Source organism: Hemitrygon akajei, chromosome 23 (assembly GCF_048418815.1).
Source record: "Hemitrygon akajei chromosome 23, sHemAka1.3, whole genome shotgun sequence".
Taxonomy (NCBI): domain Eukaryota; kingdom Metazoa; phylum Chordata; class Chondrichthyes; order Myliobatiformes; family Dasyatidae; genus Hemitrygon; species Hemitrygon akajei.
The window spans coordinates 56966793-56990859 of NC_133146.1; the positions used below are offsets into that span (position 1 = coordinate 56966793).

The following is a 24067-nucleotide window of genomic DNA, read 5'->3' on the forward strand; positions in this document are numbered from 1 at the left end:
AGAGTGCTGTTGTCCCATCTGCACAGGTACGTTAGCAACATCTATCCTCGAATATCCTGTGCCATAATAATAAGCGTCAAATAGACAGGTGATGTTCATGGAGACACAGGAGGCTGCAGGTACTGGAATCTGGAAGAACACACAAAATGCTGGAGGAACTCAACAGATCAGCCACCATCTATGAAGGGAAGTGGAGAGTCAATGTTTTTCATCCGGTAGTCTTGACCCAAAACATCGACTGTCCACTGCTCTCCATAGATGCCCCCTGACCTGCTAAGGCTCTCCAATTTCTTTAGATGTTTTTTGGTGGAAAGGTATAAAATCATAGCCTATGTTTACATCACAAACTTAATAAATCTAAAACTCCAAGTATTAGATATTTCCAGTTAAAATAGTTCTTTCTACAACAATACTCTAAGGAGTTTGTAAGTTCTCCCCATGACCGCACGGGCTTCCACTTGACGCTCTGTTTTCCTCGCACAGTCCAAAGTCTGGTTAGTAGTAATTGGTCATTGTAAACTGCCTTCTGATTAGGGTAAGATTAAATCAGGGAATTGCTTGGCAGCACGGCTCGAAGGGCTGGAAGGGCCTGTTCCATGCTCTATCTCAATAAACAAATAAAAAACCAGACCAGAAAGCCCATGGTAGCCAAACTGCGACAACACAGATTACAACTGCCGTGGAGATGAAATCTGCATGGGAGGCAGAGAAAGCCCCACATTCCCTCAAACGAACACACCATTACTAGTAACTTGATTGGCAAATACACCGAGTAAATTGATGGATTACTTTTTCAGATTCAGATTCAGTTTATTGTCATTTAGAAACCACAAATGCAATGCATTTAAAAAATGAGACAACGTTCCTCCAGAATGATATCACAAAAGCACATGACAAAACAGACTACACTAGAAAATCCACATAACGTTTGGCAATCCCCAATCCAGAGTCCGGAGAGGATGCTGCGTATTAATATTGCGCTACCGTCTTAGCGCATTCCCCGGAAAGGAGCTCCAAATCCACCAGACAAACAAGACCAAAAACTAAAGCTACAAGATCTGCACAAAACCACATAGTTACAACATATAGTTACAATAGTGCAAACAATAGCATAATTGATAAAAAATCAGACTATGGGCACAGTAAAAATGTCCAAAGATGTTAAAGGACTATAAGTTCAAAAGAAATCACCACACAGTTTTCACAAGTCCCCAGGGTCCCGACAGACTTTTTGTGCTTCTATCCAAAATTTCTCTATATTTTCACCTGAATGTTTTGTGTCAGTGAGAAGGGTTTGTTTTCCCACAGTAGCGTAGCAGTTAGCGCAATGCCATTACACATCGGGGGTTAGAGTTCAGAGCTTGATTCTGATGTCATCTGTAAGGAGTTTTGCATCCTCCCACATGCACGTGGGTTTCCTCTGGGTACTCTGGTTTCTTTCCACAGTCTAAAGGTGCACTGGTTAGTAGGTCAATTGGTCATTGTAAGTTGTCCCTTGATTAGACTGGGGTTGAATTGACAGTATTGCTGGTGGCGCAGTTCAAAGGGCTGGAAGGCTCTAAACAACTAAATAAATATGCTTTTCTAAACTGGATCCAAGGGCCAGGTACATTTCTTTTCTAGAACACCTGTTGCAGAATTTCATGGTAATTGTATTGATGTGGATATTGCTGTCAAAGAAAAAGTTGTAGTGAGAAACATGATCATGTTTGGTTAGAGTTTAAGCAAATCAATGTATGGTAGAGCCAGAACAGGACCAGGAAATTATGCGTCAGAGTCTGGCAAACAATATCAGTTCTATAAAATTCACATTTAAAACAGAGGGTTGGATGTTTCAGAGGCTGGGATGAACTTATTGAATCTAAGACTGAAGACCACCTTTGGGATGGAAGGGTCCTCAAGGCTGCAAGGACCTGGGCCAGAAGTAACCATGAAAGGGGGCTGCAAGCTGCTGAGTGGATGCTAGGAGATTGGCTGAAGGAGATACAGTAGGTGGGAGATGGGGAGAAGGGATGGAGTGGGCATTTATTGAAATGTATTTTGTTCTGAAGATGTCCTCCTCCCTTTGGTGCTAAGTAAGACTGATAACACACCCAAGTTCAATGGGGAATGTTCCTAATTTTAACAATGAACTTTAAAGATGATCGGTGTGAAGATACCTCTAATTGTTTGTGCTACTTGGAATGAGGCATGTGTGTCAGATTACATGGGAAATGTCCCTTTGATGGTGGTTGTCCATTGTGTCTGACAATAACAGGAAGCCTGTGCAGGAGTTTTTTAAAGTTGAAGAACCATTGCACTGGGGCAGTTCCACTCTCTCGACCTCGAAAATCCAGGACCAGAGGTACAAACAAGCGGCATAAACCGGGGTCTTCCTTGGTTGCAGCGGTTGACCATGACATCTTCTGTGCCTTACCATGCCCTTCGCTCTCCATGGATCTTTGCAGTACCTCCTCCCTGGATGCTAGATCTCATCCACCCATTGTGGTGGAGCTGACTTCACATGCTAGGACAGGCATGTCCCTATCTCACTGGGGGAAAAGACTAAGACTATGATTTAGCCCGCCTATGGCATGTCCAGGGAGGGGGAGCACCTCTGGTGAAGGGGCCTGTTGTGTCCATTCTGGGGCAGCTCACTCATCTTTGGTTCCAGCCAGACACCAAGTGGTCACCTACGGCTCTAAGTAGCTGTTTGCATGTGACAATGGTCACACCCTGGTAGAATGCTTTGATAGGCAGGCTAAACCAGGCACTTTGATACAACCAATAAAATCCCAACACCATTGTAACAGCTTTCCCTATGGAGGAACCTAACATTTCAATTTCCTGCATAACCACAGTGACTGATGACATTTTAAGTGCAGCTATTGGCAGGGGAGTTCAGACGATATGGACCATACTACAATAACACAAGTCTTTCCTTCTTAAAGTAGAAGACTTTCAATGTCTGACCAAGAAATCCCTACAGATATTTCAAACAACATTTTTACATCAAAAGATTTGTGCAGCTGGTGTTCATTATATAAAGTGAAACTTACCTCTAATTAATCTATTTCTGCCATTTCCATTGAGCCATTAGAATCACCTTCCATATTAAGTTCAAACTTTGGTAAAGGCATGTTAAATCCCTCTTTGCTTTTAAGCCAGTATGTTGACTGAGTTCCTTTTCCCTGAGGAAAAATACAAAGGAGATATTTAAAATTGGTAACAATTGAAAAGGGGTTTATATATTAATTAAAATATGCACCTTGTCACAGAAGCGTGGATGAAGTAATTTTTATGAATGTATATATTTTTCTTTAATAAATAGCAATCATATTTGAATCTGGCAGGCACTGTCTGATATGGAGAGGCTTCTGTACAGGACTGAAAGAAGCTGCAGAAGGTTGTAAATCTAGTTAGCTCCATCTTGGGAACCAGCCTACAAAGACTTGGGAACCAGTCTTGGGATACCCAGGACATCTTCAAGGAGCAGTGTCTCAGAAAGGCAGCGTCCATTATTAAGGACCCCCAGCACCCAAGGCATGCCCTTTTCTCACTGTTAACATCAGGTAGGAGGTACAGAAGCTTGAAGCACACACTCAGTGATTCAGGAACAGCTTCTTCCCCTCTGCCATCTGATTCCTAAATGGACACTGAATGACACTACCTCACTTTTTAAAAAATATACAGTATTTCTGTTTTTGCACTTTTTAAAATCTATGCAATACATGTAATTGATTTACTTGTTATTTATTATGTTTTAATGTATTTTTCTCTCTCTGCTAGATTATGTATTGTATTGAACTGCTGCTACTAAGTTAACAAATCTCACGTTTGATTCTGATTTGCTGAAGGGAAATAGAAGTGATGCGTTTTTCCTCTTGGAACTGGAGGATGCTTAGGTTTCAGAGAGCAGGAAACTGCAGAGTTATCAGGTATACAAACCCTTCATATTGAATAATATTCATCTATTTTACTGCAGGAAGGTAGAAAAGGCAAGAGAGGATCAACCAGGCCTCAAGGTTGATTGTTTGAGTCAGCCGCACAACGGTTACTTAAATCCCTGTAGCACCATTTCCAGAGACCATAGAACAGTACAGCGCAGTAAGGCCTTTCAGCCCACAATACTGTGCTGGCTGATGGGTTAATTGGTCATTGTAAATTATAGGCTAGGGTTAAAATGGGAGGGATTGCTGGGCGGTGCATCTTAAAGGGCTTGTTCCACACTGTAAATAAATGAATAGGCAAACAAACAGAAATTTCTTAACCTAGTCCATTATCAATCTAATCCTTCCCTCCTATATAGAACATAACTCTCCATTTTCCTTTCATCTATGTGCCTGACAATCTCTTAAAGGTCCCTAACGTGTCAGCCTCTACCACTGCCCCAGCAGTGCATTCCATACATTTACCACTCTCTGTTTAACAAACCTGCCTCTGACGTTTCCACCAAACCTCTCTCCACTCACTTTAAACAGATGTCATACTGCCCTGGAAAAGGCACCAGCTGTCCACTGTCCAAGTCTTTTATAAGTCAGTAGAGAAGGACCACAGTATAGGGTTCTTCTGTTATTGGAGAGTGTAAGAGCTGTGTATCTGCTCTCTATCTGCTTTGCGTTCTGTGTTGTGCATTTATTATGTTTAACTAGTCACTTTAGCAGGGGTGTGATAAAATCAAAGGGAATAAGTTACGTACTCTTACTTATTTCATGCCAGTTTGTAGCTTGGAGCCAGTGGAGATCATATCGTTGATGACCGCTGAGATAACACTTGGTCTTGCTGCGACATTGAATGTTTGCTAATTGCTAATAAAGGATCAAAATAATGGATTTGACTCTTTGCAAAATCATTTCACTGGAGCTGGGGGTGCGCCATGCAAGAATAACAACCCTGCGGTGGCAATTGTTTTGAGTTTGGATTAGTTTTGCCGCTACAGAGAGGGAGGGGTCGGGTTGTGTGAGGAAGCCCCTCAATCATTGTACCACCCGGGGGGCCACTTGAGAGCAGCAACAGTGCTTTTGGTGTGTAGGAATGTCACAGAACAGTACTGAATGCAGGAATGCCAGGTTATTTCCAGTAAATATGTTTTACTTTGATATAAAAGAAACACCTCTATCAAGCCGCTTTCCTTCAAAAGGACCACAACCTTATTGTGGTTTGGAGGCTCGCTTCCCTCAATGATCCAGAGAGCTATGTTGGCTGGAGTCAGGGCTTTATGCTTTGCCTCTTGGTAGGGTCACCCATGCCAATCAGGTCAAAGGGTAGAGGCCAGATTAAGAGTGGTCCACCAGTGCTCCAGGTCTGGGGCTTCAGCTCAGGGCTAACAATCTTGACTACTAGAGCAAAATTGTTATGGAAACAGCATTGGAGAATCCTTCCACATCTGAGTGTGGTGGTATTCCTGAGTCTCCACCCAGGACTTGTATGGCTGACGGTGGTGAAAACCGAGGAAGTTACTGACATGATGAGAGAGGCCCTGAACACCACCAAGACTAAAAGGCCAATGACAGACAGAGATGGTGATGCACCATCAATAACTCACTCTGAGACGTACGAAGCGAGGTATCGGCTTTTATTGACTGGAAGAATGAACAACACTACATCCTGGGGAATGAGGCTGGGCAACAGGCCTCAGTCGCCTTTATACAGGAGTCTGTGGGAGGAGCCACAGGAGCAGTCCAGACAGGTATATGTAGTTCACCACAGATGGAGGATCCTCTTTGCTGCTAAAACACCAGTAACGGTACGGGAAGTAAGAGTGAGAGATCATACTAAAATTGCACAGTAAATGCTGGAGGAACTCAGTAGGTCAGGTAGCTTTGACGGAAATGAATAGACAGTGGATATTTCTATAGATGTTGCCTGATCTGCTAGTTTCTCCAACATTTGTGTGTGGTGCTTTGGATTTGAAGAATCTGCAGAATTTCTTGTGTTTATATTGTGTATTAATGTTGTTCCAGAATGGAGTTCAGTACAGTTGAAGACCAGAATCGTATAAAATAGCAGTATACAGTACATTACTTCAGCAAAAGCTGTTAAAATTGTACTATGTGCTGTTAAACAAACATAAAAAGATATTGCATGTTGGAAAATTTGATTCCCTACCTTCACTTTTATTGTCCCTCTCTTCACAATCTCATATCCTCCAAATCCCCTCAGGACATCCGTTGTGCTTTGTGACATGTGTATTTTCAAGGCTAAGAAGCACAAGAAGTTCATTATGTAAGTTGCAGCTCGTAAGGATAAAATCTGCAGTGTACGTTGGTCAAGCAGTATTGTATCAACTGCCCTGTCACTGTTTAGTTCACACCTGAGTCAATGTAATGCTCCACATGGTGTTAAAGTGCACACAGATTTTGCCTGTATTCAGTTAGACAGACCTCCTTGTTCTACAGCTTAGAGGCTTACTGATGCACCATCAATAACTCTCGGAGACGTGAGTCAAGGTAGGCTTTTATTGGCTGGAAGAAAGCACCGTCAGCAGCAAGCGACCACCACACAACATCCTGGAAACTGAGGGGGGAGCAGTGCCTCCAACCACCTTTATACAGGGGTCTGTGGGAGGAGCCACAGAAGCAGTCAGCAGGGGGGGGCGTGTCCAGATAGGTATATGTAGTTCACCACACTTACCAAACAGGTCAAAGGGCAGAGCCCAACTAAGAGTGGTCCACCCATCCTCCAGGTTTGGGGGGTTCAGCTCAGGGCTAAAATCCCTGACTGGTCAAGAAAAATTGTTATGGAAGCAGCAATGCAGAATTCTATATCTGCGTGCGACAGTATATGGCCACGGACAGACAGAGGTGTCTGCAGCATAACAGGCAATAGCCAATCTCACATTCTGCGAACTCTTCGATGCAGTACTGTAATTTTGCTTCTTTATCACAGGCACTGCTTAAAAACAATTTGCATGCCGATAAGATAAAGAATACTCACAACATCCCAAAAAATGTCTCCAAATGATATACCTAAGCACGTGTAGAATACTTTTCACTCACGTCTCAATGTAAATAATGAAGGCAAATTTGGTGAAAGAGCCAATTCCAAAATCTGTCTGGAAATTTAAAACTTCAAGTTTTAAAATTTAAAACTGTCATTTCTATTGACCGTCTAATGTAAAAGTTGATTTCTTTTACATGTTTAGTTGTTACAGTGCTTTATTTAAATACCAAGCAAATTCTATCCCAGATACTCATACTGGGCTGAATCTCTTTAATTTGCTTAGTCCTCACTCTAGAGTAAACACTTCTGGCCATGCAGGTCTGAACATTTCAATCCTTCAGCAAGATGCAGTACTAACAATTAGCCTGCAGGTGGCAGGAATAAAGGACTGTCCGTTGGCCTACTGACAGTTTGTGCTATTGCAGGCCATTTCCACTGCTTCAAATGTCTCTGACGAACATTTAAGACAAGATGATAAATATTTTTAAAGACTCCTGGAACTGTTTTAAATTAAATTTTCCAGTTTTGATGGAAGGTAATGCATCTGAAATTTTCACTCTCTTCTTCAGATGTTGCTCAACCAGAGGGACATTTTTAACATTTTTATTTAGTGATAAAAGAAACAAATACTTACGTAAACTGTTACTTTCCATCCTTGATGCTACGTTGACGGTGTCTCCAAAGAGACAGTATCTAGGCATTGTTACTCCAACTACACCAGCAACCACTGGGCCTACAGAAGCAAATTAACACATTGAAGTCTGTTAATTAATATCTGAGATTGCTGTCCTTCAAAAATGCCATATACTATTCTGACGTAGTTTCCATGATTGTCATAATTTCCACAAATTAGAAGTATCTGCCAAAACACAACTTGTGACAATATCCCTGAAACTGTGAATCAGAAGTCACTATGTGACAGATGGATATACAAAATATAACGATATGGAAATATTCAAGAATTTTTCATCATCTTATTGAAAGATCAGAGGGGAATATGGCCGATGAAAGCAAAATTAACAATTATTTGTCACCTTTAAAATACTGTGGATACTTTACAAAGAACGTAAATAGTAGGGTAGTAACTCTTCCTGAATCTGGTGGTGTGGGACGAGTGTTGTCATTCAGACTGGCCTTGCACAAACAGACAAACTTAAATGACTATTATAATCAACCACATCCCTTCCATTTCGCACACGTCTGCCCTCACCCCATTCTCCCACCACCCCACCAGGGATAGGATTCCTCTTGACCTCACCTACCACCCCACCATCCTCTGCGTCCTGCACATAATTCTCTGGAACTTCCACCATCTCCAACAGGATCCCCCCACCAAGCACATCTTTCCCTCCTACCCCACTTTCTGCTTTCCACAGGGATCACTCCTTACACGACTCCCTTATCCATTTTCCCTCCCCACTGATATCCATCCTGGCACTTATCCCTGCAAGCGGAAAAAAGTGCTACATGTACCCCTACACCCTCGCTACCATTCAGGGCACTAAACTGTCCTTCCAGGTGAGACACTTCACCTGTGAGTCTGTTGGGGGAGCAAACTCGATGGGCTGAATGGCCTACTTCTGCTCCTATATTTTATAGTCTTATGGTCATCTACTGCATCTAGTGCTCCTGGTGTGACCTCCTGTATATCGGTGAGACCCGACGTAGAATGGGAGACCACTTTGCCAAATACCTACGCTCTGTCCACCAGAAAAAGCAGAATCACTCAGTTGCCACCTATTTTAATTCCAATTTCCATTCCCATTCTGACATGTCAGTCCACGGCCCCCTTCACTGTCACGATGAAACCACATTCAGGTCGGAGGAGGAACACCTTATACTTCGTCTCAGTAGCCTCCAACCTGATGGCAAGAACATGAATTTCTCAAACTTCTAGTAACGTTCCGCATCCCCCCCCCGCCCCGTCACCATTCCCCATTTCCATTTCCCTCTCTCACCTTATCTCCTTACCTCTCTCCAGTGCTCCTCCCCCTTCTCTTTCTTCCATGGCCTTCTGTCCTCTCCTATTAGATTCCCCCTACTCCTGCCCTATAACTCTTACACCAATCAACTTCCCAACTCTTTACTTCACCGTGGCCCCCACCCCACCGTTTCACCTATCACCTTGTGTTTCTTCCTCCCCTCCCCCAACTTCTAACTCTGACTCCTCATCTTTCTTTCTCCAGTCCTGATGAAGGGTCTCTGCCTGAAATGCTGACTGTACTCTTTTCCATAGATGCTACCTGGCCTGCTAAGTTCCTCGAGCATTTTGTGGGTAATAATTGACTGTTCTTTCTTTGCAAATATTGGTTTCATTGGAGTGTCGTCCCATTTACAACAATGCTAATTTTGCATCTAATTTAATCCTAGACCATTGTTTCAATTTTGATGTATAATAAAAATAATATAACACCTTAATGGTAAGAATCGGCAACTTAAACCAAATAACTTCCTTAGGAGTTTGCAAAGGTTCGGCATGACATCTACAACTTTGACAAACTCCTATAGATGTGTGGTGGATGGTATATTAGCTGGCTGCATCATGGCCTGGTGTGGAAACACCAATGCCCAGAATGGAAAACTCTACCAAAAGTAGTGGACATGGCCCAGTCCATCATGGGTAAAGTCCTCCCCACCACTGAGCACATCTACATGAAATGCTGTCACAGGAAAGCAGCATCCATTATTAGGGACCCCCACCACCCAGGACGTGCTCTCTTCTCACTTCTGCCATCATGAAGAAGGTACAGATGCTTTGGGATTCACACCAACAGGTTTACTACCCCTCAATCATCAGGTTCTTGAACCAAAGGGGATAGCTTCACTTGCCCCATCATTGAAATATTCCCACAACCAATGGACTCAGTTTTTTTAGAACTCTCCATCTCATGTTCTTGATACTCATTGCTTATTTGTTATGTTATTTTTGTATTTGCCCAGTTTTTTGCCTTTTTGCTCACTGGTTGAATGCCCTGGTTGGGTGGTCTTCCATTGTGGCTATCATTCTATAGATTTGTTGAGTATACTCACAAGTAAATGAATCTCAGGGCTGTATATGGTGACATACATGTACTTTGATAACAAGTTTATTTTGAACTTGGTGAACTTGGATAATACTGTCCAAATAAAATATTTTGTATTACCTGTATTGAGACCTATGCGAAGTTGCAGTTCCACGTTGTTGATGTGTCTTATCTTAAAGACTGTCATGGAGCTGAGGAAATGCAAAGACATTGTAGCAATTTCCCCGGCATGCTGCATCCCATTGCGAATTGGAAGTCCACTTGCTACCATGTAGGCATCTCCTATTGTTTCAACCTATAGTGATAGGAACAGCAGAGTGAAAGCTACACAAGCACCTGAAACTAACCTGGTGGATACGTAACACAAGGGATACTGCAAATGCTGGAAATCCAGAGCAACACAAAGGTGGTGGTGGGGGGTGGGGGGGGGGGTGAGTAGGATAGCTAGAAGGATGGTATGTTAGCATAGTGGTTAGTAGAACACTTTATAGTTCCAGCGACCTGGGTTCAATTCCCATTGCAGTCTGGAAGGAGTTTGTACGTTCTTCCTGTGACCATGTGGGTTTCCTCCGGGCGCTCTGGTTTCCTCCCACAGTCCAAAGACGTACTGATTGGTAGGTTAATTGGTCATTGTAAATTGTCCCGCGATTAGGCTAGGATTATGTTGAACAGGTGGTGGGTAGATGGATGGGTGGATGAAGCCAGGTGCGTGGGAAAGTTAGCGAGCTAGAGAGGAAGGACTCTGATAGGAGAGGAGAGTGGATGTTAGGAGAAAGGGAAGGAGGAGAGGTGGAAAAAGCGGCATCTCCGAATGGCCAACCATATTAATTCCACTTTCCATTCCCATCCAGATATTTCTATCCATGGCCTCCTTCACTGTTGTGATAAGGCCACACTTAGGCTGGAGGAACAATACCTTATATTCCAGCTTATACTCCTCAGCTTTTATTCTCTGGTCCTGCTGAAGGGTTTCGGCCCGAAATGTCTACTGTACGCTTTTCCATTGATGCTGCCTGGCCTGCTGAGTTCCTCCAGCATTTTGCATGTGTTGCTCGAATTTCCAGCATCTGCAGACTTTCTCTTGTTTGGAGTTGGGGATCAATTGTCGATATTTTGGGCTGAGATACTTAGTATTTACTACAGAGTGTGTGGAAAGTCACGGGAGAAATAGTTAAAATTCACTCAATATTTAGTATGGATGCTATTGTCCAGCAAGCACTCTCTTACCTTGTACACATCGTACGATCTGATAATGTCATCAAACAAGCTGTAAAGGTCATTGAGCATATCCACAACCTGCATGGGCGTACTGATGGAGCAAAGCTTCGTGAAGCCAACGATGTCCGAGAAGAAGATGGTAACCGATTCAAAGGATTCTGGCTCCACAGCCTTTCCCAGCATGAGTTGCTCGGCAATGAAGCTGTTGATAAATAAAACAACAATCACCATCTAAACAGGTGACTGCTTTCTCAGAGGTGCCTTCACTTCCTAAGCGAGTCTTCCCCCACCATATTAACTGCATTTTATTGGAGCCCCATTGAGAGCATCCGGACAAGCTGCATCTCCATCTGGGATGGGAACAGCCAAGGATTGGACTAGAAGTCCCTACAAGGGACTGTGAGAATAGCTGAGGGGATCATAAGGGTCCCTCTACCATCCATCAGGGACATTTATCAGGAGCACTTCACACACAGGGCCTTAGCATTATTAAGGATGCCACACATTCAACCAGCAACCTCTGACTTGCTACCATCAGGCAGGAGACTCTGATGCATGAAAACAAGAACAGTCAGGAAGGAAGACAGTCTCTTCCCTCAGTCCATTAGGCTTCTGAGCTCCCTGCCACATCACATTCACCAGTTAATCTGTTCTGCATCTGACAATATTTAATTTATGCACTTTACTTTGTTTATTTATGTATAATTCATCTGTAGATTTAATTCTTACTTTCATAAGTTAATGTGTGTAATATGTACTACAGTGCTTTACACCCTGGTTTGGTGAAATGTTGCCTTGTTTGATAGTATATGTTCACTGTATATAGTTAACAGACAATAAACTTGACCTGACAACTCACATAAAGAAGATCTGTCAACTGTTGAAGGGATAAGGCTAAACCTGAAAGAACAGAAATTGGATCTGCAAGGTTTCTGCTGCTTTACCAAATGATACTTGTGTGAAATTTGCTTAACTGAGAATTTTGCGTAACACTTAGGCCTAATTTTTTAATCTCTTAAGTCTAGCCATGTAGTGTGTTCAAAGTTCAAAGTACATTTATTATCAAAGTACGTATACATTATACAACCTTGAGATTCATCTGCTTACAGGCAGCCACAAATCCAAGAAACCCAATAGGATCCATTAAAAAAAAGACAAACACCCAAAGTGCAGAGAGGAAAAAAAAATCATGCAAACAATTAAAACAAGCAAATAGTGTTCAGAACTGAAGCTTTACAAAAGACGGAAAGCCAGGCAACCCTGCAGCTGGAATAGGCCACAACTTCAGCTCATCACAGAACTAAGTAAAAAGTGATTGGCATGTGGCAGGCTGATAATTGTTCAATGCCTTTAGCTCCAGCCTTGAAATTGAATGGTATCTGAATGGGCACATTATAAAGGTGGTGAGATGGGGAATCAATGAAAGTTCTGATCAAGGTTCTGTCTATTACTGCAAAATTGTACAATTTACAAGGCCCTAGGTATTGTGTGCTACAGGATAGATTGTACGAGCTCGTAGGTATTTCATTTGCAGGTTCTGCTATTCTGAAGGGGAGTAATTCAGCTGCCGGGATTTGGGCACTGAGGGTGAGGTGGGAACAGAGATACCAGTCACATTTCAAGAAATCCACACCTTGAGAGAGATGTATTGTGATTGAGTGGGAGAGGCGGTGAGATTTGAACTGTTTTGTTTGGTGGGTGGGTGGACAGGTCTTTGCGTGTCTGGGATTGGGTGTGGACTGTGCAAGGCCTGAGGAAGATCTGCCAAGTTGATTAGCAATGTTGCTACGATTTCCTCAGACAGGTCCCCTTTAGGGAAAGTTGAAACAGGCCTGAGTGTGCAAAAATTTTAAATCCCAACTGTGTAAGTTAAAGAGCCCTCTTTTCACTAAAAATGCAATTGTGCAATGGCCTTATTTTTCCTACAGCACGTAACAAGCCCATGTGAAGAGATGTGTATGTAACTTTAGTGCTCCCTTTAACATGGGCACTACGGACTCACTGGTTCACATTGAAAACCAGGAGAATTCACTACAGTAAGGTGCTCCATATGGACATATCACTCCGAGAGGACCACAACCTTGGCATAGTTTGCCTCAATGATCCAGAGATCTATGTTAGCTTCAGTTAAGGCTTTATGCTTTGGCTCTTGGTAGGGTCACCCTTGTCAACCAGGTCAGAGGTAGAGGCCAGCCTAAGAGTTGCTCACTGGCCCTCTAGGTTCGGGGGTTCAGCTCAAGAACAACCTGGACTGGTAAAACAAAATTGTTACATAAACAGCAATGAAGAATCCTTCTACATCTGAGTGCGATGCAATTCCCGAGTCTCCGCCCCGGACTTGCATGACTGACAGTAGTGAAAAACGAGAGGAAGCTGCTGACACAATGAAGGAAGCCCTGAACACCACTAGATATGGAGGACCTTCACAGCTGCCCCAATCGCCAGCGGCGTTACTGGCAGTCAGCATATGGACATTTTGTTAGTGCTTCAGTTGCGAAGTCTTGATGCATTGTTTCCCACTCAGTTCACTTACCAGCTCATCCTTCCAGTAAGCTGCAAAACAACAAATTTAAAGGCCTGCATGCTGGAGGTCACATCTAGTTAATGTCAGAGGGTTACAGTTCCCGTCATGATAGGATGTGGACCCTGCAATCTCAACATGGTTGTGAAGTGACTGTTTGGTGAGATATAGTGCTTCATGATAGTGTCGCCTTCCTGTATATATTCACAGGCCTACTTACATCTAGAGTAGTTCTTTTATAGACTTATCATCATCATTATGTGCCATGTTGTATGGCATAGGCAATCATGGTCTTTGACCATCATTGCTCTTGGAAAAATTTCCTACAGAAATCTTCTGGGCAGTGTCTTTACAAGATGGGTGACCCCAGCCATTATCAATACTCTTCAGAGATTGTCTGCCTGGCGTCAGTGGTCACATAACCAGGACTTGTGAGATGCACCAGCTGCTCATACGACCATCCATCACCTGCTCCCATGGCTCCGCGTGACCCTGATCTGGGGTGGAGGGGTAAAGCAGGTGCTGCATCTTGCCCAAGGGTGACCTGTACGCTAATGGAAAGGAATGCCTTACACCTCCTTTGCCAGAGTCATATCTCCACCCTGCCACCTACTTTTGCATACTACAAATAAAACTGTTATAAAGACAATCTTGTGACTTTCTGTAACATCAGTAAGTTCCAGAGTTCATACCTCGGCAGCATGTTGGTCAACAGCTGGTCAGTTTTGGCCTTCTCCAGTGTGAGTTGTTGTGTCCTTTCGGCAACCACTTCTTCCAAGTGATTCGCATATTTTTCCAGTTTACCCACCATAGAATCTAGAATGTTCGCTTCACTGTGAAGGAGAAGAGAAATGTGGGAATGGAAGATCAATCATTCCTGAAGCTTTTGCCTTTCACACTGAATTGAATCTGAACACAAGTTCAACAGCTGAAAGTTCAGTAGATGATGCATCATGGTCTTTCTACTATTGGTCAACTTAACTCATAAAGAGTAGTAACATAAAAATACAAAATAACATATACTTTGGAAAACAGAAGTTAAAACAAAGAGAGAAAAAAAAAGTCCTTGGGTCAGGCTGCATCCTTGGAGAGGGGCCAAACCCGGAGGAGCAGGACAAGGGACCTGGAAGAGAGCTTCCACGTTCATTCATTTGTTATGCACTGTGTCGTATGACGTGGGTGATCATAGCCTTTCCATGACCATGACTGTTCTTGGCAAACTTTTCTGCAAAAGTTTTCTTCTGGGCAGAGTCTTTATGAGACAGGTGACCCCAGACATTACCAATACTCTTCAGAGATTGTCTACCTGGCGTCAGTGGCCACATAACCAGGACTTGTGATGTACCAGCTGCTCATACGACCATCCATCACCTGCTCCCATGGCTCCACGTGATCCTGATCAGGGGCTAAGCAGGTGCTACACCTTGCCCAAGGGTGACCTGCAGGCTAGCAGAGAGAGGGAATGTCTTGCACCTTCTTTGATAGAAATGTATCTCCACCCCGTCACCCAGATAAACTGAGAACAGTTCTTAAAAACAGCTACCCAAGTGAGAATGGAAAGCATTGATTTGACCAGAGTTATTGTGAACTCTTATTATACCAAGTCAATACTGAAGACAAGTGAAGCGATAATCAGTGTCAAGGAGTGAATCTTTAAGACTCACCCTTCGGTGTTCTCCTTTCGCAGTGTACGTTTGATCGATTGAAAGGTTGGCCTTCTGTCTGCACTCTCATCCCAACAGGCTCTCAGCAGGGAGGCGATCCTTTCGTTACATGTCTCGGATGACAGAGTAGGCCTCAGCAGCACTACAGGGTTTATAATCTTACTGATAATTTCTAAATACAGTGAAATGAAAAGTGAAATAACAATCTAATCATGTCAAATCTTTCATTTTATTTATTTCTTTAGCAATTCAGTGAGGAGCAGGCCCTTCTGCCCCTTCAAGCCAGGCTGCCCCGTGATTCCTGACATCACTGATTAACTCTAACCTAACCACGGGACAATTTACAATGACCAATTAACCCACCCAGTAGGTCTTTGGACTGTGCACCCAGAGAAAACTCACACATTCTGCACAGGGAGGCATACAGAGACTTCTCACAGAATGGCACCAGAATTGAACTCTGGAAACCCCCGAGCTGTAATGGCGTCACACTAACCGCTCTGCGATTGTGGCGATTTTTTCTTAAACCTCTGTATACGTTTCACTGACAATTCCCTGTGCCAGAACCAGTGTGGCACAGTAGCATAACTGCTAGTGTAACGCTTTACAGCACCAGACCAGAGGTTTGTATGTTCTCCCTGTGATCTCATCGGTTCCCCCGGGTGCTCCACATTCCTCCCACTTTCTAAAGATGTAGCAATAGAGTTTATTTCTCAATATAAAGGTTACAGAAAGGAAACGTTCCTGAAGGTTGTCATAGCCAGGAGTGGTAGTAAGGATAAGCTCCCTATACCTATTAAATCCTTGAGTGCTCGGTGGAGGGTGTCGCTGCTTTTTTGCTCATGGGGGTGGGGGTTTTCATTGCCTTGCTGCTATTTGTACATGGAGGGGTTGTTGGGGGGGCTTTGGGGCTCTAATGTTTTAACTGTCATTCATTCTTTGGGGCATTCCTCTGTTTTTGTGATGTCTGTGAAGAAAAAGAATTTCAGGATGTATATTGTAGCCATTTTTCTGACATTGAACGTACCTATTATCCTATTGAAACCTATCAAAGGCCTGCATTTCAAGTAGCCTCTGACAACCAAGTCCAGCTTCCAGCCTTCACATGTGGCTTAGCTACTAAGCCTGGCGGAACAGCTTCTATTGACAGGAGAAGGGGCAAAGGCGGGTTACTGGCGCCTTAAAACCAGTTGCTTCGAGCAGAAGGGACTCATCAGCCGTGAATCGCAGCACATCCAACTCACCCAGGTGATATCGTGGTTAATATCACTTACCAACCACAGTATCTCAAATCAAACCTTTGCTGCCTTGCAGCTATACCCATTCATGGAGAAACCTTCGGCAGTGAACCCTGAGGGAAAAGCCAGAGACCCTAAGGCAGGCCTACGCTGACTGGTAACACACTGCTGGTGCCAAACTGTATCAGTCTCTGCCGTTCCTTTGGATTCATCAGCAGCATGGAGAGGGGGAGTCTGCTGCACAGGCTCAGGTCCCTCTCCATACTGTACTGCCTGACTTATGTGTCACGCAGACAGCTGGAACACAACATCCGCGGTCAACTCCAACCAGCAGAGGCAAAAATACATTCTGAACAATGACAAGCAGATCAATCCTACGGGTGAAAGAAAAAGTGCGGAATAAAATCCACGACACCAATAACAATAGATATAAATGATATAAAATATAACCTTTTGGCTCCATCTGAAAATCATGGTATGGACCATTTTCCCCGTGATAAAGCAATTCTTTCACAATAATAGCAAAACTGTACACATCTCCTTTCTGGGTCCCATTGGTTGGGTACTCGTCAAGACGCAGAAGTTCTGGCGCAGTCCAGTATAGCTCTGCCAGAATACAATTTAAACATGTGAAGGTAACTGTAATTCTTCAAATGCTTGCATTTTCTAAGCTACTCTTTAGGGTAATTAAATGTACCTGTATAATCCATATCTTCAGAAAATATTATTTTCCTTTTGCCTTCATACTGAAGTTCCCAGAGCCCAAATCCTGATAATTTGACTTGCATTCGGCCATCTATTAGACAGGCTTCAGGCTTTAAGTTACCATGAGACTTCAACGGACTGTCATGTAAAAATACCATCCCCTAATTAAAACACAAAACATCATTCAGTCCTTCCGTAGACAATATTTAATATGGCAGTTGAATTTAATAATCATCAGTAATGCAGGATCTGGGAATACCCAAGATGCAATGTTTGTGTAACTAATTAACTTCCGTATTTAAGTTTAGAGTTAATGAGGCACAGATCTCAGAAATCAGACTTTCAGCAAACCAGTTCATTATGAACCCATCTCTTCCAATCCCATTTACCATGGTTTTCTGCGCCTTGGTAATTCAAGTGCTCAACTGAAGACTCAGAATCAGAATCAGGTTTATTATCACCGGCATGTGATGAGAAACTTGTTAACTTAGCAGCAGCAGCAGTTCAATACAATACATAATCTAGCAGAGAAAATAATAATAAATAAAATATAAACAGTGTGAGAGCTACTGCCTCCACCATTATTTCAGGTAGGACTTTCTGAATTGCAGCTATTCCCTGGTGAAAAAACTTTTTGTTAATCCCCTCTAAAACTTTTACCCTTCACCTTAAACCTATGCAGTCTACGGTAGGTTAGGGGGCAAAGTTTCTCACTATCCGCACTATCTTGGTAATAATGATCATTTTTGTGAACCTCTGTCCAGTTACTCTCAGCCTCTTCTGCTCCAAGGAAACAAATCCAATATATCCAGTCTTTCTTTTTATTAATAAAGCCCTCCAAGCCAGGAAGCATTCTCACAATCTCCTTTGCACGCTCCCCAGCGCTACCCTCCTGTGGAGTAGTGACCAAAATTGCACCTAATGTACCAGCTGTGGTCTAGGCAAAGTTTTACAAAGTTGCCCCCCGACCTCCATTCAGTTTTATTCCATGTCCTGGCTGATGATTTCTTCAATATTTTATCTGCCTCTGCTGTCAGTTTGATCAATGGACTTAAATACCAACGACCCGTGCAATGATCTGATCTGTACGAACAGTGTGAAAGGCAAGATTTTCACTGCATCTTAGTACATGTGGCAATAATAAACCAATTCTACTTCCACTTCCTCTGTCTTCAGCTGACTGTTGAGAGGCCAGTGGTATGCCACATGCAAAGAAGATTTGACTCTTCTTTTCCCCCAAGCTTCAGCTACTTCAGTTTAAGGATAAGGGGTATGCTATTTAGAACAGAGATGTGGCAAAACTTTTTCACCCAGAGAGTGGTGGATATGTGGAATGCTCTGCCCCAGAAGGGGTCAAGGGATATGGGGAGAGGGCAGGAACGGGGTACTGATTGTGTATGATCAGCCATGATCACAGTGAATGGTGGTGCTGGCTAGAAGGGCTGAATGGCCTACTCCTGCACCTACTGTCTATTGTCTATTGTCTATTACTTGGCTTCATCTGAACAACCTTCAAGGATATCCACCCTCATCTCCTTATTCAATGTTTAAATGCCACCTCCAACCCCCCCCCCCAATAATGTCTGAAACCTCTTTATCCTGGTTCATCAGATTTACAAACAGGTTTATTAGCACTGACTTTGAGATATGAAAATCATTGTTTTGTAGCAGCAGTGCTATGCATGGACATAAAAATACTACAATGTACAAAGTAAATAATTTATGCAAAAATGTTGCCAGTCCAGGCCGTCATTCAACTCTGTCCCTAATTTTATTCAATTTAGTTGAGTAAGGAATAACAGTTGCCATTTGATCCTGTGTGCATCTGACATCCATAGACCTGAACCTGTCAGCCAAAGTTCAAAGTAAATTTTATTATCAAAGTGCATGTATGTATCGACATACAACCCTGAGATTCATTTTCTTGTGGGCATACTCAATAAATCTATAGAACAATAACTGTAACAGAATCAAGGAATGACTGCCCAACAAGGATGTTCAATCAGAGTACAGAAGACACCAAACTGTAAATGTACAGTAAGTAGAAAAGCAATAAATATCAATAACATGAGATGAAGAGTTCTCAATTGGTTGTGGGAGCATTTCAGTGATGGTACAAGTGAAGTTGAGTGACATTATCCCCTTTGGTTCAAGACCCTGTTGGTTGAGTGGTAATAACTGTTCCTGAACCTGGTGGTGTGAGTCCTGAAGCTCCTGTACCTTCTTCCTGATGGCAGCAGTGAGAAGAGAGCATTCCTGGGTGGTGGGAGTCCCTGATGATGGATACTGCTTTCCAGTGCCTGTGTTTCATGTAGTAGATGTGCTCAACGATTGGGAGGGCTTTACCCATAACGGAGTGGACTGTATCCACTACTTTTTGTAGGATTTTCCATTCAAGGGTATTGATGTTTCCAAACCAAACAGTGATGCAGCCAGTCAATATATTCTCCACCACACATCTATTGTCTCCTATTACACAAATATAGTCACTTATAGTCAGAATTTGTTTCCATTAGTTGTGGGAACATTTCATTGAAGAAGCAAGTGAAGTGGAATGAAGTTATCCCCTTTGGTTTAAGAGCCTGATGACTGCGGATTGAACCAGGCAGCTGCTCATTAATCTACGCTGAGAGCTTGAATCCAAATGGACCGACATTGATCTAATGGGCCAAATCAAAGACCCTAAATCGAAACCTACTTTCCATGGGCCACTGGAAAGACAAATCTAGCCCTACCTGCAACCAGTCCTGCCTGCAAAAAAACCCTGCCAACAGCAATTCCTTCATTTGGAGGTATATGGACAAACAGAACGTACAACCCACCAGGTAAGATTAAAAACATAGTCTATGCTTACAATACTGACAAAATGATTTTCTATTCAAAGAGGAATAATCAATTATAGTGGATGCTTTAAAGCTAAATGCATTTTCATCAAGGTAAGTGAATAAAGAAAAGTTATCAGGTTATCTTGTGATTTTTTTCAGACAATGTTGTGCTTTCAGTTTGTGTAGGTCTTAATGAGAATTAGGACACTCTCCTCCACATTACTCACCAACCTGATTTGAAAGTATCAACATGACTCTATTAGTGAAAGAACATCAGTTCCTTTATCACAGCTGGATCTCAATCCTGGAATTTTTTTCTCGTGACAAAATTAATAGAGGCAGCCTGAAGAAATACGGTAGAAATACGGTGGCACGGTAGTGTAGATGTTAGCACAACGCTTTACACTACCAGCAACCTGGGTTCAATTCTCACCACTGCCTGTCAGGAGCTTGTACATTCTCCCTGTGACTGTGTGGGTTTCCTCCCGCAGTCCAGAGATGTACCAGTTGGTAGGTTAATTGGTCATTGTAAATAGTCCCATGATTAGGCTAGGAGGAAGTTGTAGGGTTGCTGGGTGGTGTGGCTCGAAGGGACAAAACGCCTCTTCCATGCTATATCTCAATAAAAAAAGGAACATTTGATAGTTCCCAGTCATCTAGTCTATGTATGTGAAGCCTATGATTTGATAAACCTAGCCAATGATAAAGCAGCTAGAGATCTGATCCCAATTTTGAACCCCCTGGTCCATTCTTGGTTAATTGACCTCCATTGGATGGTGTAGGGACTGGGTGAGGCCTCAGTCAGGAAAGGCTACAGGGAGTGCAGAAGGAAAGGGTGAAACTAAATCCCAACCAGCTGTAGAACTTTGAACAATGGCTGATAACAGAAGGCAGACACAGTGTCACAATGAATCTTTACTAAGGTCAATGCATTGGTACTCACGTTAATAATATCATAGGCAAGTGAGAGCTTGAAAATCCAGTCCATTTCAAAATCTATGTTTTTCAGAATATCCTAGAAAGGAAAAAAAAAGGATGAATTGAGTAAAATGAGGTGGCATGGTAGCATAATGGTTAACACAACACTTTACAGTACCAGTGACCCGGGTTCAATTCCAGCCGCTGTCTGGAAGAAGTTTGTACGTTCTCCCTGTAACTGCGTGGGTTTCCTCTGGGTGCTCCAATTTCCTTCACAGTCCAAAGATACACTAGTTGGTAGGTAATTGGTCATTGTAAATTGTCCCCTGATTAGGCTAGGGTTAAATTTGGGGAATGCTAGGCGGCACGACCAAAAGGGTCAGGAGGGCCTGTTCCACATTATATCTTAATAAATAAATAAAGAAAAGAAAAATTGAATAGCTAGAAAGTTCTACAGACCTTTACTTCTATTTTAGTGATTGGAAAATGGACATGATGATCAAAAGTTTGCACCTGTGTAAAGACAAGCATCCTTGACAAACGTCTGACCTCTAGAAGCTGCAATTAGTAAATCTGTTGGGTTTTGCTCAGTCCCTACTTAAAACTACTACAAACCAACTTCTCAACAAACCCCTTTCTTATGCCTCAACATTAAAAAGAAGTGTTTTACAAATTGAGTAAGGTGTGGGTTTAGAGGAAAGTCTGAGAAGAGTTCCTTTGGTGGACAAGATGAAGAGAAGGTAACAGTTGAAGCAGCTTAGGGGCCATTTCAGCTACTTAGGGGATCACGGTAGTGTTGTGGTTAGCGTGATGCAAATTACAGCTTAAGGCATTGGAGTTCAGAGTTCAGTTCTGGTGTCATCTGTAAGGAGTTTGTACGTTCTCTCCGTGACTGCATGGGGGTTTCCTCCGGGTGCTCTGGTCTCCTCCCACAGTCCAAAGATGTACCGGTTAGTAGGTTAATTGGTCATTGTAAATTGTCCCATGTTTAAGTCAATGTTAAACAGGTGGTTTGCTGGGCAGTGTGTCTAAATGAACCGGAATTCCGCGCTGTGACACTAAATAATAAATATCACCTTCCTTCATAAGCAGGAAAAAGCTCAATTCTGTACCTCCTTGAGAATACTCAGTGATTCCCCCAGTCACTGCCCCCCCACTCTATTTTCAAGCAGCTCACCGTTAGACTTCCTCTTTTGCAGTACTGTGTAATGATAAAAACTGTCATTGCATCAATGCACACACCGAAGAACATCGCCAGGTTTTCATGCCTTAGTTCTCGCAACTGGGAAAAAATGCACATTAATAATTCATTGAGCCAGCCGACAGAAATTGAATACATATATATTTTCCTTCAAGTTCATAGACCTGAACCAATGAAATGTAACAGATTAAATTTGCCCTTCGAGATCCCAAAGCAGAAGTGTATCACAATTGTGACCATCTCCTTGCTCTCAGTTGTTCTTTTGATGACAGAATTAATATAATGTCCTGAGGAGTTATTTAATCAGCGATTTAACTAAATGGAACGCTTAATGGCTCTCTGTGTGAGTCAAGCCCATCGTTTGAAAGCTACTTGATAATTCTCTCCCCAACACAAGGTAGTTGGTCCTGATTGGCACCTGGTTAGCTCTTTTGATGATGGGATGGGGTAGTGGGGAGTGGCATTGGTGGAATGAGAGAGGAGAAAGAGGGAGTGTGGAAGGAAATGGTTAAAGTCACAATAGATATCTGGGCAATGTGCTGAACTGGAGTTATGGCCTGCAACTAACAAGCTCCTACACTGGCAGCAGTGATGGCTGTCGACTCAATTACATGAACTTCAGTTCTAAATGTTATTGTTAGTTTATTGTTTTATTGTTTGCACGATTTGTTTTATTTCCTTGCACATTGACTGTTTGACGGTCTTCTCCTTTCTTAAAGGGTTCTATTGGGTTTCTTTGTTTTATAGCTGCATGCAAGGAGAAGAACCTCAAGGTTGTATAGAGAATACATGTTTTGATAATAAACGTACTTTGAACTATGACAATGGATGAGAAAAACTAGATAAACAAAACTACTGTTCCTAACCACTGGTAGGACTTCCTACTAGTTAATGCATTATATTACTCCTGTATAACTATATTATATCAGGAGCAAATGTGCCCTCTTGCAGTGCCGCTACTAAAAGACAGCCTTCCCAGGCTTTTTCATGAATGTAGAACATAAGAAATAGGAACAGGAGTCGGCCATCTGGCCCATTGAGACTGCTCCACCATTCAATAAGACCATGGCTGATCTGGACATGTAGATCATTGGTCGGGATGTGAAGTTGAAATAGCTAAGAGGACCAGAGGACAGTGAGGGTTTGAACTGCTGAAAGGAGGAAAAGAGTGGAAGAAGCAAAATTTTTTAAAAAAATGTCCTTTTTAAAGAGTCTGTAAGGAGTTTGTACTTTCTCCCTATGGTTGTGTGGGGTCTGGTTTCCTCCCACATTCCAAAGAGGTGCAGGTTAGTAGGTTAATTGGTTGCGTGGGTGTAACTGGGCAGAGCAGGCCTGTTGTGCCGAAAGGGCCCGTTATCATGCTGTACATATCTTTAAATTAAATTTAAAAATGTAAAACTAAACTTTAAATTAAAGTGAGTTTTCTGGGGTGTTTAATTGTGTGGTTGTAACTGTGAACGCATTGATCTTACCACATGTATTTCATTCAGAATTGTCCTCTTGCTCATGTCTGGAGCAGTTTTTCTTTCAAAGCTCTGAACCGTCACATAGTTTCCCTGTGAAAGCAGAGGAGAATGAGTGCAATAGTAATTAGTTCTGCTTTCAGCAAAATTTCAGTCAGTGGACCCACAACTTCAGCTAGCTGTGGAACAGAAGCCAAGTCATAGTTCTGAGAATGCTTATTTCCCAGAGGCCATGAAAGTTGGACAATGCGGGATGCAGACTCTATTTGGATCTGCGCTGTTTTGCCTTCAGATGAAACTAGAAGGACCCACCGACACTACTCGTGTGTGTTGTCAGTTACTATAGAAGGCTATGTTACTATTGAGGGAC

General features: G+C 42.7%; 1 protein-coding gene across 1 annotated transcript in view; it reads right to left on the reverse strand.

The window, feature by feature from the left end:
- Nucleotides 1-877: 877 nt before the first annotated feature.
- The window catches only part of gucy2g (guanylate cyclase 2g), a 56207-nt gene continuing 33017 nt past the window's right edge, over nt 878-24067 (reverse strand). Inside the window, exons 12-24 of the mRNA XM_073026778.1 lie at nt 23707-23790; nt 22211-22315; nt 21059-21130; nt 17283-17451; nt 17036-17191; nt 15348-15519; nt 14376-14516; nt 11172-11364; nt 10065-10239; nt 7556-7654; nt 6088-6179; nt 3039-3170; nt 878-1670 (exon numbers count right to left, since the gene is read on the reverse strand). Coding sequence (XP_072882879.1) covers nt 3045-3170; nt 6088-6179; nt 7556-7654; nt 10065-10239; nt 11172-11364; nt 14376-14516; nt 15348-15519; nt 17036-17191; nt 17283-17451; nt 21059-21130; nt 22211-22315; nt 23707-23790 — 1584 coding nt within the window. The 3' untranslated portion in view covers nt 878-1670; nt 3039-3044. The remainder of the gene's footprint in view (nt 1671-3038; nt 3171-6087; nt 6180-7555; nt 7655-10064; nt 10240-11171; nt 11365-14375; nt 14517-15347; nt 15520-17035; nt 17192-17282; nt 17452-21058; nt 21131-22210; nt 22316-23706; nt 23791-24067) is intronic.